Source organism: Parus major, chromosome 14 (genome assembly GCF_001522545.3).
Source record: "Parus major isolate Abel chromosome 14, Parus_major1.1, whole genome shotgun sequence".
In the NCBI taxonomy this organism is placed as follows: Eukaryota; Metazoa; Chordata; class Aves; order Passeriformes; family Paridae; genus Parus; species Parus major.
Window position 1 is genome coordinate 6215562 of NC_031783.1, and position 19985 is coordinate 6235546.

At 37.5% G+C, this 19985-nt stretch overlaps 1 protein-coding gene across 1 annotated transcript in view; it reads right to left on the reverse strand.

Annotated features, from left to right (window-relative positions):
- LOC107211146 overlaps positions 1-19985 on the reverse strand; it is a 73947-nt gene that overhangs the window by 40108 nt on the left and 13854 nt on the right. The window contains exons 10-31 of the mRNA XM_033517999.1: positions 18243-18346; positions 16660-16825; positions 16230-16412; positions 15363-15515; positions 13951-14095; positions 12337-12495; positions 11387-11606; positions 10823-10862; positions 10193-10474; positions 9057-9212; positions 8424-8608; positions 7473-7655; positions 7247-7338; positions 6896-7065; positions 6439-6598; positions 5290-5369; positions 4570-4750; positions 3346-3501; positions 2020-2153; positions 1779-1937; positions 1002-1182; positions 318-529 (exon numbers count right to left, since the gene is read on the reverse strand). Coding sequence (XP_033373890.1) covers positions 318-529; positions 1002-1182; positions 1779-1937; positions 2020-2153; positions 3346-3501; positions 4570-4750; positions 5290-5369; positions 6439-6598; positions 6896-7065; positions 7247-7338; positions 7473-7655; positions 8424-8608; positions 9057-9212; positions 10193-10474; positions 10823-10862; positions 11387-11606; positions 12337-12495; positions 13951-14095; positions 15363-15515; positions 16230-16412; positions 16660-16825; positions 18243-18346 — 3501 coding nt within the window. The remainder of the gene's footprint in view (positions 1-317; positions 530-1001; positions 1183-1778; positions 1938-2019; positions 2154-3345; positions 3502-4569; positions 4751-5289; positions 5370-6438; positions 6599-6895; positions 7066-7246; positions 7339-7472; positions 7656-8423; positions 8609-9056; positions 9213-10192; positions 10475-10822; positions 10863-11386; positions 11607-12336; positions 12496-13950; positions 14096-15362; positions 15516-16229; positions 16413-16659; positions 16826-18242; positions 18347-19985) is intronic.

The window sequence follows — 19985 nt, forward strand, 5'->3', positions numbered from 1 at the left end:
ATAGCTGATGAACACTTTTTTCTCATTGAAGAACCTTTCTTACATTCCTCCATGGCTATGCATGAAGCAGTAGTGACCTAAGGAGGAAAAGCTGGTAAAGGAACATCTTAATCATAAACATAAGTCAAATTCCATAGTGATACAAGTCCAACACATTGCTTAATGCAAAGCAACTATGATGTAATCAGTTTTAAACCTCTACTGCATAGCACTGCCTAAAATAAATGAGGAAGCTTAGAAACCAGAGTCAGGGCATGGTGACAGCACAGAGCCCTGTCCCCACAGCCATACACTCTGTGAAGCACCATGTCACCAACCTGCAGGTATGTGGTATCTGGTGTGTAAATGTGAACTTTTCCTTCCTTCTCATTGTCTCGATCTTTATAGAATAGTTCCAGTACAAGGTTTTTAACAGAGAGAGCTTTTCCAGCTGTCAGCTCAGATGTCAGTAAATAAGCAGAATGCTGAGGCTGGTGCAGTTTGTGAGCTGTGTACAGATAGAGCCATGGGGTGTCTATATTGAATCCACCTGCAAGGGACATATATTAAAGTTGGCAGAAACATGAGATTTCAAACTACCTGGATTCTAACTCCACATCAATGCTTATAAGATCCAAGCGTTCCAGATTTTAAAAGCTAAAATGCTACTATCAACATTTTCTCTTCCAATTGCTAAAATCTCTGGGTTATATATAATGAAATTACTGTCCTTCACTAGTGTAAATGGAACTGCTGGAAGACGCCAGCCAGCCAGGCTGTGATAGGTTGGAGATTTCAAAAACTCAGCTAGACAAAGCCACAACAGATGTGATCTACTGCTAGAAACAGTCCTGATTGGAGCAGGAAGCTGGGCTGGACAACCTCCAGGGTCTCTCTCATCCAACAAACATCTTTATCATTCTGTTACATTCATGCAAAACTACTCAGAAAATCCTGGCAGTCAGTAGCTTACAATGCTTGCTTTTCTAATTACAGACTGGAAATGGCTTGTGGTACTTCACCTTCCCACTTCTTCAGGCCATTTCTGGATGCATCCTTCCAGTGCAGCCCAGCCACAAATGGTACATGGTCATTATACTGCACCTCAAAGTTGGTGCTGCTCTGCAAATACACATGAGAGGTGTGCAAATGCTGCAGCTGGGTTCTATAATTCACTTGTTTTTCCAGGACTTGCATGGTAAACTGGAAAAGAAGGGAAGCAAATTTAAATAAAAACAAGACCCCATTTTCAAGGCTGTATAAGTTACACACACACAGAAGCAGAAGGTCACAGCTTCTGCCTTTGCACATTTGCTATTCACTATGGATTTTCATGCATGGTCTCCAGTTATAGACTGAGTTTTATTTAATACACATTTGTTACAATTACAGGAGATTAAAAAAGAAAAATGCTAAAATAGCCTGAGTTATTATAATCTGCACCCTCCTTCTACATTGTGTCAGCAAAGCAGCATTTATAAATCTCTACAATCATTTTATAGGAGTTAACAATGCAGAAACCTCAGACCAAATTATACTCCAACTTTTCCAGTATCTGCAAAGTTTATCTTCTAGCAAATGTCAGAGATCTCAGTGCCTCTGGGCTAAGACCTCACCTACCTCAAAATTATAAGGTCTGGGTACTTGCCTTATAGTATTAGTACATACCATATTTACAAAAAAAAAGGTTGCAATAAAAAAAATTTCAAAATTTATTCTTAGTCTGTCTGTTAAATATTTGAATTGAAGGTCTTACTTTTCTATTAATTTTCTATTAATTATTCTATCATCACTATTACCTCCATGAAATAGCTAACTACAGATGAACTGGAACTGTTCTTTAAGGCTTGGCTGATCAGCAGTTTTTTCTTGTTGTTTATTTCATCCCAGTGTTTCCCATAGTTCACTTCCATCAGGGAGGAAATCCAAGATGCACACACTTCATGTTTCAGGTGAACCTAAAGAAGAGGGCATTGCCTTTTTGCTGTGAATTCTTTCTCATTCGTGCCCAGCACAGAGAGTGCCTGGCTCAGCACCCACCTGGTGGCTGTAGGTGGGAGCCTGCACACAGTGAAACTGATGGTCCAGCTCCAGTCTGTACAAGCCCTGTGCACCCAGCTCCACCTGAACTTTCTGCTGTGTACTGCACTCGTGGCAAGGGGTTTTTGCCTCTCCTGCTCAAGTTAAATCACAGAATTACCTACTCAAGTAAATCAGAATTAATCTTTCAAAATGTTAGTAGTATAAATCTGGCACTGATTTCAAAGATTTCTGTTTTTCAGAACACCAAAGTGAGATTTGTCTATTTTTATAGCTATATACTTGTTAATTCATCCTACAAATCCAAAGGAAAGTACAAACTTCATTACTTAAACAGAATTTTACCTGGCTGAAGTAAAAGTACTACAAACTAATCGTGATCAAGCTTTGCAGCTTTCTTGGTATCACACAATATTTAGTGATTTTCTGTTACCACCAAGCTCCCAACATCATGACATTGCACGACATTTCATCTTAAAAAAATAATGAACTTCCAGCCCTTCTGGACACTGATAAGAAATTAAAATAATGAATGTGAAGTTCCACCTAATAAGTAGGATTACTTTTTAAAATGAAAAATCCAGAACTTCTCCAAGGAAGTATTTGCTGACTACTTCAGGTAGAATAGTTGTCAAACTGGGTTTAAACTAAAATGTAACTATACTCCAAGTATCTAACTTCACAATTACATAGCTACAGCCAGGCATCTTAAGGTACTGTTTAAGTGTTCAGGGATGTTTTGATTGTTGTTTATAAAATACTGTGATCAGCATGCCAGTGTTAGCAAAATTATGAGGTCATGTCTGTGTAAGTTCAAGAAAACTTTATTATTCATATTGCTACATACTCTGAAGGTGCAACAGAGTTAGCATAAACAATCCCCCTATAATATTTATCATGATTAGCTTCTACAAGGATTCAGCACTTTGATATAACTGTACTGATGTTCACCTGCTTTGTCCCACAAAATTAACACAATTTCTATATTGCAGCCTGGCAAGCACAGTCAGCTGCTTCCTAGAAACCACTCCTCATGTTATTCAGTGCATGTATACAAACATCTGAAAACACGAATTAATTAGGAGCAATTCTCACTAAAAAAGTGATTTTTAATCAAATGATGGATATGCTTGTGAAAAGCCCATTTAAAAAAAAATTGGTTTTATATGCAGACTCTAATAATAAAAACTGAAAAGAGAAACTTGTTCCAAGTTTCAGATCACAGTTTAAAAATTAGCTGAAATATTTCTATTGTGTTCTAAACACAGAGGTGTTAGTAAAATTAGTATTACAGAATACTTTTACTTTCCCTCTTTTTCAGTGTACCTAGGAGTCCATATTTTATCCGCAGACCATGGGACCACAATCCCTCACGCTGCTGGAGAAGAGCGACAGCTTTAACTCCAAGAACACCTGGAATGTGAGTCTCCCCTTCCAATGAGTACTGTCTCAGCTTATCATCAACCTTTTTCTCCAGAAGTGCTACAGAAAGAATTGAAATGATTATGCAGCGGTAGAACTTGAAGTTACTTCAGCTAGTTAAAGAAATACTACAGTGGGAAAAACCAAAAGGGCATTCAGTCCCTCCACCATGATGAACTCCCTGTGTAGTAAACAGATAAAAAGATACAGAGCTGGGTGTTCAGTGTCGTTCTCCATCTCCACAGACAGCCTGCAGACCACGCTTCTCACAACCTGCTTCAAGCTTATTGAAATGCATCCAGTCAAAGCTGCTGTTCAAAGGAAATAAATTTAGACAGGCAGATCTTTTAATTAATTAAGCCCTAACATGTGAACATGTGGATGTCCACCTCTACATGAAGTCAGAGCAAGGCTGTGGCTTTGCAGCAGCACAACTGGTGCAGCCAAGTTCTCAGGTGCTAGGAGTTTAAAATCACACCAGAAACTGGCTTGGATGCAGTCACTGGCAATCCACGTGAATGCTAAGGATGAAAACTTCACCAAAAGATCATTTCCTAAGAAACAAACTGGCCTTCTGCATTCCTTAAAAGTTAGTTCTGTTTGAAAGTACTTATAACCCTATGGCATTCCAGTCAAAATGAGAGCCTTAGACATAAATTTATTTCACTGTATTATTTTAATGTATTGATGTTATACAAATATTAAGGCTCTCTTTCTGACACTTACTCTTGTATTTTTCTCTTAGCTTATTTGTGAGAAAAAAAGACTAAGATTTTTAGAACAGCAGATCTTAAAAGACATTTAGCTACAAATATACGTTTCTGCATTGTTTTGTACTAACAAAAGTGAAAAACAGCTGTTATTTTTTGGCAGGTTTTTGTTAAGTAATTCCTTATATCTTATTTCCTCCACCCTTTCCAACAGTAATTCAAAACAGACTTTTATTTAAAATTTCTTTTATTCTAAAATATACATATTTGTATTAATTTATGCAGGATAGTAATTTTAAAAAGCAGTCTTTATGGATTTGAAAGCAATTTTAGGAGTAAATGTCCAAAATCAAGCAACCCTAACAAATAACGGCTCCAGAACTTGCATTTATATGCCAAATACTTACTGTCCTCTAACCTGAAAGAAATGCAGCATCCTTCAACAAATTATTCAGAGATACTGAAAAAGCTATCTTCTTGCCAAGCTGTTTAGTGATGTTTCCTGACAAAATGATAGGACTGCTTTGCTTTATCAGCTTTACCTCCAGCTGGGTCATGTATCTCTGCTCTCCACTCAGCATCTGCAAATCTGCCATTCCCTAGAACAAACAAACAAATCAAAAAGCAAACCCCAAGCCCCTCAACAACAAAAGTTTTAAGAAAGCAATAGTGTAGACTTGGGTGTTTCAGAAATGAGATGAGAGGTGAAAGAAAATACACATTTTTCTATACATCTAACAACAAGCCTTCCACACTCAACAAAGCCTAAAGCTTGCCATTGATAAATAATGGGGAGGAAGGATGGATTTGTTTTTCCAGTTACACAGAGGTCACAGTGGTGCAAGAGGCTACTTCCTTCAGCTTCTGCTGGTTTTAGGACTGAAATCACTACCAATGTTGCAATATCAGGCCAGAAATTAATAGGATGTTACTGAAAATATTGGCAGTCTCACTGAGATTTAGGTTGAAATTTAGCACTGAGTCTAGCTCAAAAATATGTAATAAGGACAACTGCTAATTTCTCTGATGGATTGCTCACAAAACTGTTTTTCAATATGTGTATTTTCACTACCTTTCTTTTCTGTGCTTTTATGTAAGTATTCATCCTATCATGACAGCTCATGACATGCAAACATACCTTAATGTAATACACATCTTGGTCATCCACTATCAGTTCCAGGTGTCCAACTTGGGAACTTTTAGAAAACTCAATCCTCCCTTAAAGAAAAAGAAAACTGTTTACTTTTTCTTTAATGTTCAGTGAGGCTTTATCAGATTGTATTTGAAATGGCAGATGTTCTTCTTATGAACAATAGATATAGAGTGATTAAAAACATAATAAATACCAGCTCAAAGGAAAAAAATATCAAAATTTGCAAAGGCATTTTGCAAAGTGTCTTCAGAATAAATTAGTAATTTTGGAAGGATATTCTGAGGAGAATAACTGGGAAGAGGCAATGAAGCTGTCTCAAACAAACACAGCTTAGTCCTGGAACTGATTTATGCACTTTCTTTAGACCTGTGCTAAAACTTGTAGGTTGTGTTGTGCTGTGGAGACATTTCAGGAGCTCAGAATGCTGTGCACACAAAGCCTTGCACAGTGGTAAAGCTCCCTTGCAATCCATTTGGAAATCACCAGGATCAAAAAAGAAGAAAAAAAAAAGAATTAAAAAAAAAAGGAGTGGAAAAATCTAAATATGTAATATGGTAGAATATATCAACATAAAACATCATTTTACCAGCATGCCAAAGAAGCTGAAATATGCTGTCTATACTATTACCATTAATTTGTCAGTTTATAGTTCCTCAATGGGTTTGTAGATTTTGTGTTCTATGTTACACTGTGATTGTTATTTTTTATTACAATGCATGGCACTCTCATAGTCAGTACTTCATTGATTTAGCAACACATAACTTCATCTCATAACTAACAGAACACAGCAAACTGGACCAATACGGCAAGTTCAGCATATGTAAAAGATGTCAGAACAATCCACCATGTTCTTTAGCCCTCGTTTCATCAATCCTGGTAATAGCTTTCTTCTCTAATATGACTTTATGAACCAGGTACTGAACTTCTGACTGTGCAAAATATAGTGTTAACCAAGATGCAAACTCCATTGGGAATGAGTGCTACCTAAAGCAGTAAACTGAACAGTTATCATATATTAATGCACTTTCAGTATTAGATTAGTGAGTGAAATATACTGATATTTCTCAGTTAATTGTAATGAAGTTCTCCTAACTGATATTAGCTGGTGATCAGACTCTTAGTTGAAAAACCTACCATCCATCTCAATTTTTTTCTTAGGTTGTATAAATTGGATTCTGAATTTCTTCTGTGGGACACTAAAACTTATATCAACACCAATATCTCTTTTCAAGTCTGACTTTGGAGTCCCAACAAAGAAGTGAAAGACAGCTTCACTTGGGATCCATGAATTCTCCTAAAAGAAAGAAAGAAAGGATAACCACATTATTCATTGGCACACTATTTACAAAACAATCTCTAATACAGAGACAACACATTGTTTATGTGCACTGTTTTGTAGATAAAAAGAGTATGTACCTTCTATCAGCATCAGTAATTTATGTTCAACATATCTTCCCACTATACTGGGAATGAAATTAATAACATAGAGCTTGGAATCCAGAGGGTTGAACACACAGTACTAAGATACACCACTCTGCCACCAGAATGGCAAACTGAAAACTAAAGCCAGAGTCCAGTGTGCCAGTGGTACCTGAGCTATACAGTCATAGGCAGCTTCCACCACATACTGCTGCAGGCCTCTGTCTTGCTTAGTTAATGTCACAGCCACTCTCAAAGGTCCAGTGAGGGGGAAAACCAAACCACTGGCTGGGTCAGGATAGGACATTTCAGAACACAGCTGCCAGCCAATAATCTCAGACACTGATGGAAGACAACCGTTGAACATTCAGTTAGAAGAGCAAACAAAGAAAACACAAAAATTAACTTTGCACTGTAGACCTTTCAGAAATAATATGTGAAAAAAGAAACTCTACTGAATAAAATTATCTGTTACAGATATTTCAGAATTCCTTTCCAAGACAAACATAATAGCTGGACTCACCTTCCTCCCTAGTGCAAGATCTGGTTTCTGTGTGATCTTGGAAGACATCTATATCTTCCGTCTCATCCACCATTCTGAAGTAGAGTTTAGAGCTGCAACCAAGAATTTTGAACAATAACTTAAAACCAATTATGCTAAAGTTACAGCAATATTTAAACAAAAGTCTCAGTTATATTCAAGAAAGTTAACAGCTACTGTTTTTGAAGGTGCCCTTGCTTAATCTTACCTGAAATTAATTATCTCCATAGATTCTTCTGGAGTGTTCAAGAAAACTTTGAGCTCTTTCCCTTTCTTCACCTGGATTCCCCCATCAAGACTAGTAGATGTTCTCATTCCTGTTAACCACTTTAGGCCAGCTTGTCCCAGAGTCCCCACAATTCCCATTTGGACAGAAAGCTGGACAAATGCACTGTTAAAAGATTCATGTACATATCCTTATATGAAATGCAGTTTCTTTTTAAAGCACTTAATTTAAACCTCTTCAATAAATACACAGAATTTGATGCTGCAGCACAATATATTCCATGGTTAAAATCCTGAACTATTTTGTTTCAGAAGTAACTGAAAAGATTGCATGTACACCAACACACACTTTCTAACATGAATTATAATTTTACTGTATCTCCTAAGGAGGGGATTTAAATGCAGATTTGAGCATGAAATATTAAGAAAGAGAAAACAATTAGAACTGAGTATCACAGGGCAAATTTCTTACTGTCTGTACAGCACTAAGTGAAGTTTAGTAATGTATTCAGTATGTACAAAAGCTAAAATAGCCAAGTAAGGAAACACAGGGTTAAATCCTCCATTGGTTTGTACATCCATAACCTGTAACAGCATGTTTGATCCTGAGAAAAATCCACTTGTCACAGGTAAAGCACTCAAAAAATCAACTGCATGCAAGAATTCCAGAGTTTGATTTAGAGGTAGAGAGGAATAGTCAGTTTAAACCAGTACTGGATTAACACAGCAAGAGTTCAAAATCAGACAGGCAGGACAGGAAAACACTGCTGCCCCTACACCATGGCAACCATTCAGCAACAGAAGGCTGATGACTGTTTTTGTTCTTCAGCAATCTCCTAATTAATTAATAGGCATTCACACAAAACTTTCACATCAAGAATTGCTACTTTACATCAGGGACATGTGAAAGGGACACATTTGCAGCAGTTAATACCTTGGCTTGATATATCCATTTAGAAAGAAATTGGACTGCTGTTTGAAATCTGCAGTCCCTTTGATTTTTATGTTGATTGCTGCTGAGGCATTGATTGCCAGTTGAATAGGAAAGCCTGAAATTGCTGGAAACTGCAGTTCTTCAGTCGCCAAACTCATCCTTTTATTAAACTGAATCTCCTGCCCCTGTGATGAGTAAAACACAAACAAAACCCAGAATTTTATTTTGCATAATAGAGTTAGCATTCAAGAATTTTTCCAGATATAATTTTTGACTGCATCTGTATATTGTAAAAGCGTTTTTACCTGAGCTGATCTGGGACATAAAGAAAGCAGCCCAAAGCCTGCCTATGGCAATGGCATGAGTCAGACACCATTCCTACTCCAGTTAAAAAAAAGAATTTGCATTTATGCATGGATGGATTTGAATGAGAGAAGCAAGAGGTAAGAACCATTAGACAGCAGAACAAGTCTGCCTTATGTACCAAATGCTGTTTAAACCAAATATACACTGGTGTCTTTTTAAGAGTTCAGTTTAGAGAAACAAGAAATAATATTTTGTATCTTTTATTTATCTGTCAGAAAGCAGTTTCTCAAGATGTTTACTTTCAAATACAAAAAAGGTTCCTTTTACCTTCAGAAGTTTGACAGCCAACTCAGCCAGATTTAAGGAATAACGTTTCATATGTTTTCTTAAATCTTCACAATCTAAGAAGCTAAGTTCATTTCCAAAGATTTTCACGCTTAGCTCACATTTCAGCACCTTCTTTCTTACTGTTCTCTCAGTGAACTGACATGATAAAAAAAGAAATCAAAGGGAATGGAGTTATAATTTCCTTTCAAACTCCCAAGAAACAATTCCTCAATGCAGGCTATGCTATAGGCTCCCTTTTACAAGTACTTCAGGGACCACTTAAGACCCTGGATTAGTAGCTACACTTGAGCTTCATAGCACACAAGCTGGCTGTCACTATGAACACTGGTCATATCCAGTCCTAAGATGATAGGCAAAGAAGAAATACTGCAATGCATACCCACAAACAGATGGAGCTTTGAAAAATACAATCTCAAAATAACATTAGGGATTCCTTGATTGCTAAATAAACTGCTAGGAAGTAAAAAATTTACATTTTCTCTCCTTACAGTTCTATGATACCACAGCAACACAACATAATCATAAGCTTATTCTCTAAGAAGAAACCCTAGAAGATGAGTCCAAGGAAAGAGATGATCTAATACAAACTAAATGAATCACAGCCCCTGAGTTTTCCAGCTAATACAGCTAAACAACAGTTGAAGTCAATTCTTAGAGCTTTCCTGTTGTGTACATAAAACATAGCTCTCTCCAAAAACGAGTAAATTCACAAAGCATCAATGTAACATCTGACATCAAACTGGGAAGTCAGACTGCAAACAACTGGACTCAGGAACTCGACATCAAGCAGCTGTTTACACTGGCACAGCAGTCAATAGACAAAAGGACATCAGCATAAAAGGGACCAGAGCTCAAAATAATAAAAGGAAGCCCAAAATACAGGCAACATAATTCCATGGCTGAATGTCACTGTTTTGAGACAATAAAACAATCTGAAAAAAACTAAAGATCTGGCTCTTTGCTGCTCTGTATTTTCTGCAGCTGAGTAGAACAAGTTATACGTGCTTTATGCAAAGGAGTCACAGTAATCCAGAGCACCTGTCCAATGTGAGATGGGGCCCTGTGTTTAACTGGGAAAAGTCATTGATTTTTGCAAGATCTACAAATTCAGTTACCTTTTTGACTAACTCATTCATCTTACTGTATTTTCTACCAAGACAATTTTGGTTAGTTTTTCTCAGCTTTGGCTTGCCAGACTTGCTCACAAGATGATCAGTGGGGCTGTATCGCTTCAATGTTGGGTTCCTCTGCTTGACTTTCTCTGCTGTTTCCACTGGGGTTTCTGCCTTGTGGTTTCCTTCATCAGTGTTTGCAAAAAAATAGTCACTGAAAGTAGAAGATTTCGGCCCAAAACGCCTCTCTATAAGAGTTTCAGCATTCTCCAATCGTACACCAACCTAGTGAAAAACATGTAGCAGTGAAAAGTCTGACAGTGACATGTATAGGCCATGGCCAGTTCTAAAGCAGAATATCAAATATACAGCCAGATGTAACCAACATAAAAGATTTGCCAAGCAAGACTACAGTAGTCTACAAAGTTAAGCATTCTACTTCCTTCAGTATTCAATACTGGGTATTTCAGTATTAAATCTTCCCATAAAAATTAGATATGTAAAGCCCAGTCCAAAACAAAAATTCTTTTTCATTCAGGTACTGCAGTTCACTTACACCATGATGGGCAAGAAGGGGATACTGTTATTCTGGCATGTTAAAAACAGTATTTTGGCTGGAAAACACTCACACACCCTTTTCATACTCTGAAATAAGATTCTGTTTGGAAGTTTGCTTAAACAGAATTACTAACACACATAAATCCAGGGTATGTGGCACTGAAAAAAAAATAATTCTGTTTCCTTGCAAGCTTAAACTTGAGATCTGAGAGCTACATTAAATATTTTTTTCCTTTCATGTGCACATTATTACCTGGCACAGCAGATAAAGATGATGGGGTCACAGGTAGGTCATTGAAATGTCCCCAGCACTGGATGCCCAATGGCACTAAAACAGTGACTTCAGCTAACAACAAATGAGTCTATCTCTGTATTAAAGGAATGGTGCACCCGAGCCAATCCATTTTCCACTGTACATCAAGAAAAGGGATCTTACTATCCTAGACAGGAGCTAGAGCAGTCTCAGGAAGCAATGATTTTAAGGTTTCATTTGAATCAACAAGAGCTAAGTCACTTTCCTAGTGCATGGCCCTAGCAGCCTGACAGTGCTTTTATTTTGACTAAGCCTGTTACACAGAGGACTCACCAGTCTGAGGGAACTGTGCTACAACAGTGAAAAGCACATTTTGCTAAAGGAACTGCAACAGGAAAACAGAAAATTCTTTGTACTTCAATATACCAAGTGTCACTTGAGAAGTGGGATAAAAAAGCCCCACAATTAAAAAAATCCATAAACTTGCCTCCAGGAGATTTATAGCCTGTCCCATAAAGTGAACAGTCAAATTTGTCATGACTGATCGTGGTAGAAAAGATGTAGGAGAAAAGACCACTGATGCTTCCATATTTGCACCTGCACCAGCTGCAATGGAAAATAGATGTCTGTCAGCTGGAGATCAGGTCTCATATTCTTTGCAAAATTCATAATTCTTTGGAAAACTGTTACACCACTCAATAAGATGATGGTGAATGAAACATTGTCAATAGGTGAAACTATTTAACTTCTCAATACAGCAAACACATTACTGCAAGTAGCTTCCATTTATTGGAATTCCATATTTACTGGATATTACTGGGTATTATCTCACTAGAATCAAAAGGAAAGCATCTATAATACGTAAGATACAAGAATGCACTGGAGAAAGTGGACAGAAAACCAAGATGTAACTCTGAAAAACATCACTTAGAATTTTCACTGACAACAAATGAACAAATAGTAAAACAGGAAAGAACTAGTTTGACTCTTTTCTTATACCAAGGACAGCACATGAATCAGGAGAAGAAAAAACATCCCAGTCCCCTGTTGCTGCAAAGGAAGTTAACTAAGGAAGGAATTAAAAGATGATGTTCACAAAAATAATCTTAAATGTTCATTGGTTCTTAGTCTCCTCTCACAAGAAGCAAAGGTGCATGGTATCTGGTTTGCTGGAAATACATTTTATATGCTCCAATTAAGAATCAAAGCAGAATCAAGATTACATTTGCATATTTGGATAGTATTAAATAATAAAAATCAAAGTTCTCTGGAGCAATATGTAAAGGGTCAGAAAAGCCACATGCTACGAACTATTAAGTTCTAAAACTCCAGGTACCTGAGTGAAATGTGACATCAGAGTATGAGGAGTATTTCCATGTCTCCCAGTCAAAATCTTTGCTAAGAATTTCATCAGGAATAGAATCTCGAAGGTGCTCCTTCAATGGATCATCCGTCTCCAGGAGCTGAGAGAGATGACTCCAAACAAAGGAGCCCACTAAAAGTCAACAAAGAAAAGCATGTGGAAATCAGAAAAAATTTATAAGAAATATCTGTTAAAAACAGATACAGGAAATATTTTTATTTTTATGCCATCATGAATTCTAAGCCATTCCCCTGACCACAACATAATCCATTCATTTTCAGCATGATTAAAATCAGTCTAATGGACCTACAGCAACATCACTTTATATAAAACAAAAAAGGCACATACAATTAAACAACTGTGTGTCAGAACTAGCATTCCTACATGACACTGTGGAGTTCCAATTTGGCCACATATGTGCTGTGTCATAGGGGGAAAATATTTTCCATATGTTCTGGAGTCTAGTTCCTAAATAGAGGCTTTTTTGTCTCCTGAAAATAAAAAGATATTAGGCTCCAGAGCTAGTTCAATACACAGACACCGAATATTGATGCAACTGCTTTTTTCACAACACAATTTCTTTTTTTCCACATTTTGTTTTCTGAATGTGGAACTAAAAACTAACATGTGCCCTATGCCTTCAAACATGCTTGTTATTCCTAAGTTTATTATATAAATTATTTAGCTGTCACATCAACAAAAGACAAAGGAAAGAAATTAAGATTCTTCATGAGTACTGCATTAAATTGTTTGAAACACACAAATTTTGGATGGACTTGTAGAGCTCCTTCATGAATTGGACAAATTAAAGTTTCTGCATGGAGTCACCAGAAGCAGTCACTGAGGGTACACCTTAACAAGATTTTGGAGGTGGATGCAATTTCTCTCTGTCTGAACTCTGATCAGAGAGGAATGAGTGCCCTCCAAACCACAAGCCACATCAGCAGGTGAGCACAATGCTGAGCCTGAACTCACAATCACTGCAGGATACACTGGTCCGGACATAACATCCTGGAAAATGGAACCAGCTCCAAGGCAGGGCTGGCCAGGATCCAGACACAGAGCAGACAGAGCCTGCTTTCATCTGCCTGCAAACAGTCTTAACAGAGATACCCTTCCCATGTTTGCTTCTTCTTGACAGATGTAAATGCAAGGCATTAGTCCAGAGGTATCCTTCACTGAACCTGGTGAAACCATTTTAGAATACTGCAACTTTTTTTCCTGCCATTTGCTTCTTTCTCAGCTTAACAAAATGCAGTTTTCTGTCATCCATTTGTATTTGTAATGCAGTGAGCATCAAAGCTCTTCCATACAGCTTTCTCAGGAGCCTGCAGTGAATGAAATGCTGCCAGTAGAAGGAACTAATCCTATGAAAAGTCAATCCTTACTGACTATTGCTAAACTAACAGTATCACAACTGCAATATAAAATGTCACAATCATACAAACAATCACTTAGAAACAATTTACAAAGCATTGAGATTAAATAAAAATTTACATAGATTAGTACCATTACACCTGCAAAGTAAATATCACATTGAAGAATTGAATTAAGAACATGTAAGACTTCAGAAGATGCTTGGCTGACCTTGGCTGGATGTTTCTTTCAGCAAAGTGTTTTGTACTTGTTTAAATAACTCTTCATGTGGACATTTCATTACTATATAATAAGCAGCAATTCTTATTTCCACATCTTCGCTGGTTGCTTGATAAAACTGAAGTAATATAGCATTCTAAGAAAAAGACAAAAAAATAAAGAAAATTACTATTCACTTCCCTGGAACACCCCATGTGCACTTTCAGGTCCTGTGGGTCTTTTGTTCTCAAGGAGCTATTGCTATATTTGTAGCTATTGCCTTATACTTGACAAAGACATTTTGTGTACTGTGGATACAAGTGTATGTATATATTGTCTATACTACCTTAACCACAAATTTCCTGAACAAATTGTCACTATGACCTTGAATCCTATACAGACAAATCTATACAGGACTCTGCAACACAGAGCCTCCCTTGCCAGCACAACTGTTAAGGCACTGTCACCACAGGGGAGACCTGTCTGTTGTATCTCTCATGTGCCACAACCAATACACAAATGATGGCCATGGTTTTGTTCACAGGCTGTTAAGATCATTACTTTTGGTCCCAATCAAAGAGCAGGCCAGCAACAAGTTTATTCTGTTCAGTATTTCCTCAGTATCAACCAAGACAATTTCTATGTGAACTGCCAGGAATTAAGAAATAACATTTTTATTAGCATTCAACAGCCCCAGTCCATCCAGTTCAGCAGTTCATTTGTGAGACAACAATGGGATATATGACAATATACAGACTTGTACTTTGAACACGTCTAACGAGCAACACCAAGTTTCACAACTGCAGGACAAGTGAATCACACCAATCCATGATAAATTAAATTTTAAAAAGACATAGAAAGGTGCAAGACCATGTGGAGCTTTTTGTTCTTCTGGACCAGGACTGTCAGCTTTGCCCAGGCCAGTGCACCTGGCTTTGCCATTTTTCTAAGTATCAAGGTATTAGAGATAAACAGGTTTTCAACTTTCTTTTATTAAGAAACAAAATGTATTCTTAACAAAATGTTCTAACTATGGCAGTGTATTGCCAATCACAACAAGCTTCTTACATTGTTATTCTTACTTTATGCTTCAGAGAATGAAACAGTGAAACAGACTATGGGAAAAATCAAGTCCTGTGGGTTCTCAGCCATAGTGCCCACAGACAAGGCATCCAACCAAAGGGCCTAATTAGAAGTCCCAAACACTGCCTCAGTCACTGGACGTGTTCAACTGCAGTGAAGCTCATTACAGGTTTGCTCATCTGGGTGGTTCTACCTTCTCCTCCAACAGCAGAGGGGCTCTACTGGAACATGTCTACACTTGTTCCCTATCTGTTTGCATGTTTTTGAAACTATTCCAACAAGTCCCAAATCTGTGGCAGTGCCAGGAAGCCATCAGTCACCTGTGGCAGTGAATCACTCACCCTGACAGGGCAGGGAATGCGCCGGAAGGCCTGGACAGCAGCGAGGCGGATTTCTATGGGATGGCTCTTCAGGGCAGCACAGGAGCTCAGAGCAGGAGCCAGCGAAGCTGCTGCCAGTCCTGCATTTCCAATGGCTTTCAACACCAGCTGCATCTGTAAATGCAAAGCTAGGTAGAACAGAAAGCTCTCCAAGTGCTGGCAGCTGTACATTGCATTTCATGGCACTAACATTTTATGTGCAAAACTCTTTAAAATGATTACTGGTGATTGGGGAGTTTACTGCAGCCCCTATTGTACTATCTATACCCTGGCTTTACTGGGAGGACAAGACACACACGGACTATGGTTCTATTCTAATGCCACTGGCACTTGTAAGTAGAACGTGCCTTAAACCTGGGGGAATACAAAAACATTCTTAAAAGCTTGCATTGTAACAGAAAAGCAAAAGTCAAATTTTATGTGGTCGAAAAGTTTTTCAAGTACTTTGATATTTTGTCCCTTTTGATCACAAATATTTTGACATTTTAATGATTCAACATAGAGTTCTGGACACAATAACTTAATTAAAATAATAATTTGTCAACAGATAGGTGTTTTTCCCACTGCTCAATGGTATGAAGTTTGCTTCATCAGGAAACCCAAGGCTTTTCCTTATTTCCACACACAAGAACACCCATACTGATAGGTTCTACTTGTCAGATTACAAAATTTTATCAGCTCATTCTAGCAAGGAATATTCATCTACTAAGCCTGTATTCATGGCTGTCTGGAAATGCAATTAATACCATTTTCATCTAACAAGTTCTCAGATCACTAAGGGAACAGAAAAGTAAAGCACTGTATCATGTGCCTCTGTATAACCAATACCTTGCTGAGATGTTCTGAATCTTGCACAGTACAGTTTCCTCCCAAAAATTTCCCAAGAATCCTCATCACACTCTGCACAGCAGGTACAGTATCACAGGAGCTGTGAGCTGAACAAAACCTATGTACAAGAGCTGTTACTCCCAAGAAGCAGCTCTGGCTTGCTCTAGGTGACTTCAGCAAAGACTGTAAACAACCACAGAAAGAATGACGTGTTTCAGTAAAGTCATGAGAATAACTACACTAACATACCACATACAGTAACATACCATTATAAATATATCAAAATATTTACATACTAAAATACAATCTCAACAAAATGACCTGGACAGAGATTTGTCTAAATCTGAAAAAGACTATTACTGTAAAACAAAATTGATGAGCCACCTAGATTCATTACAAATTAAAAAAGAAAAAAATAACATCCACTCACAGCAAGAGATTCAATCATGCCCGAGGTGGGATTAGGAATGAATGTAAATGACCAAAAGAAATATTCTACTTTGTCTTCCTCAACTTCCCCAGAAGCTATGAGGTCTTTCATTAGGACAACACATGCTTCTGTGGCACAAGATGGAAGAGCATCTATTAATGGTTGCCTGTAACACAAGAAAAAAGTACAGGAAATCTAAAGTTACCAAAGTACACAAGAATCACGTAACAAGTACACTGAGACTCAGCTTCTTTCAAAGTAAATAAAAGTCCAGTGGCTTAGCAAATGCCAGATTCTGCATGTTCATGTTTCAGTCAGGATGTGATGGAAGTGCATTGGTGTTTCAAGAACATTAACCAGATTTTCAAGAAAATATTCAGTTGCTTTCTCTGAGAATTAAGCCACATCACATGCCAGGTTTGACTTCTAAAGTCTGAGGTACCTTAAAGCACTGATTTTTTCTTAAGGTGTCTTTTTCCTTTCATGTCACCTGTAACACCAGTAAAAAATTAAAATATTAAAACTGAATTGACTAGCTTTTACTTCCTGTGATTTTTAGACCTTATCTAAGGGGAAAGCCCACACCAGCATGACAGACAATACACATTTCAACTCTTAAGAGTCCTTCTGTAAATATCCTGCCTCCTATACTGATGGAAGGAGACTTCTGCATTAACTAGAAAGCAGTTAAAGTAGATGGGGTAAAAGCATCAGAGAGCAGTCTGCATTGGATTTTTTTTTCACTCCTAAATTTAATAACCATGTCCTGAGTAAAATTAGTCTAAAGGTAATATAAAAAAGGCAGAATAGTTTAATTACTGTCTAATAATGAAGAATATTAGCATGACTATTTATCAAAACATGAGAATAAACTTAACCCAAAATTTTCCCTTTTTGTATCAAATAAAGGTATTTTTACAAACAAACCCTTAATTTCAAACAGACTGATGACATTTTGTACAGAAACCAAGTAGAAGAATTGTTTCATTATTTTCAATTTTGTGAGGGGAAAAAATTCACTGATTTTGGTAATACTGGACTAGTACTTCTTATAGACTCAAACCATTGGATCAGAACTGTTCCTGACTGCAGAGGAGTAGGGCCTTGATCTTTAAAGCCACAGTTCTACAACTGGTATAAACCATCCTGGGATCCAGCTGCTACTGAAAGATGCAGCTCCACCACATCCATACTCCCAGCCTAACATCTGTCTCCTCTGCCCCACAACTACTAAGGGCATTCAAAGTACAGATCCAGGTAAGCTTTTTCACAACAAGTGGCAACAAAAGCTTGAAACCAGCAGAAATGATTTCCATCCAAGCCATGACTCATATTTCCCATTCACTTTGCTTTGGAAACAGGAAGTCTGGATGTGGGAATATAGTGTCTATTATGTACATAACATTCATTCAGTGAGGAGAGAGTATCATCCCATTACAGAAACAAGATCTGCAACACAAATTATTCCTTTTAAATGCTCCAAATTTAACTCCAACATTTGGGCACAGATTTAAAACATTTAAATATTCACAAAACATTTCTTTCCTGTGTATATTTGAATGCAATTACTAAAGGAGACTTACCAGTTGTCTCTGCACTTAAATGATGATCTTTGCCATAATGCTCTTAAGGCCTCAAGAGAAAGATGTCGAAGCTCAAATACGAGAGTCATGAAAAGGTCTGCAGTCTGGAAGTGCACAAGCACAACTGTAATATTCCTGCTGTGCAGAAACCAGCTTCAGAGAACAGAGAGATTATGCCAGCATTGCCACTGATTTACAAAGCAACCTAAGAGTGAACCTTCCTTTCTTCCCTGTGTCCTTATATTCCTTCCTCATTTGCTTTCCTCTCCAGACTGCAAACATACAGAGAAAGGCTTTTGCTCTGGACGTCAGTCAGTCCCTCAGACAGCAGCTCTGAGCGACCACCATGCACACCACTGGCATACAAATGAATAATAAACCAAAATGCAACAGTGGAGTTACAATCGAGAAGAGAAAGTTATAACCTTCTCTGAATTTGTATAGCAAGATCCTGATTTATGACCAGAACTTCTGACATAGCTTTGACATAAATGAAACAATGGTCAAGCTAACTGCGTATTAATCTTAGGTTTATGTGAAAAATCATTTAATTGAGGTTTGGGAAACACTCAGAAGTTTCACTTGAGAACACTTGGGCTGTGAGAAAATTATTTCCTGGGGAAAAGCCCAGGCAGAACTGCCCTTACCTCTGCAGGCAGCACGGGACTAGCTGGAAACAGAGGCAGAAGAGCTGTTCTCTCTCACTGAGAAGAATTGTTACATCAATCAGCAGCTATTTTACCTGGTATTTTAAAGGCTAAATAGCACATGGATGTACTCCCCTGAGACCTGATCCAAAGTTCAAGAAAGAAGATAGGTCTCATTACTTGAAAAAATTAGCAGAATGTTTAATACAGTATCTTGTATGTTTATGTTAACTGAACTTTATAATATGTAATATTATAAATATAATATGTACGTTTTAAACATGGTCCATGTCAGATTCACTTCAGTGTTTTATTCATCTCAGATGTGAAAGGCTTAGACATAGGACTAAATTTCTGGTTCCAAAGAAAACATTTTTCTTCATGTAAAAATCGTTCAAAGTCTAATTCCACTAAGTCACATTTCCAAAAGTTTGGGGACAGACCTACTTTGACTTCCTGACCTTCCTTCCAGGAGCTACTCCCAAAAACAACGAAAACATGGAATAACCCAGTGCCAGGACTAGATTTTAAGACTGCCAAGCCATTTTCAGTAACAAGAAGCTGTATTTCAGTAAGAAGTCTGAGTAATTTCTTACTGTTTTGTTTGATAGGCTGAGGGAGTAAGTCAGCAGATCCAATATAGATACAGTTTGTGGTTTTATTCTTTCGGGATTTATATTCTTCTTAGAAATAATATATAATTTAATCAAATTAAAATTTGTTTTCGTATGTGAAGCCCCACCTATGTATTAATTCTGTTAACATTTATAATTCCATACCTAAAATTCAGATAGATAGACGCATTCCCTTCTATTCTATTCCATTCCATCCCATCATTATCACTAAGGTCTATTTTAAAAAGAAATTACAAGCCTGGACACTATGGAGCTAGTGAAAAAGATTACAATTTATAATAAAATGTCTATAAAATATTCAGAGAACTGTGCTTTATATAACTTTTTAAAAGCATTTCTAAAGCATGGGACTTATGTGCATTTTTCCACAGGCAAATCCACTGGGGGCTGGGGACCCTCACAGATCTCGTCACAAAGAGCTGTGTGTGAAGCTGCAGCTGAGCCCAGGTGGCCCATAAGCT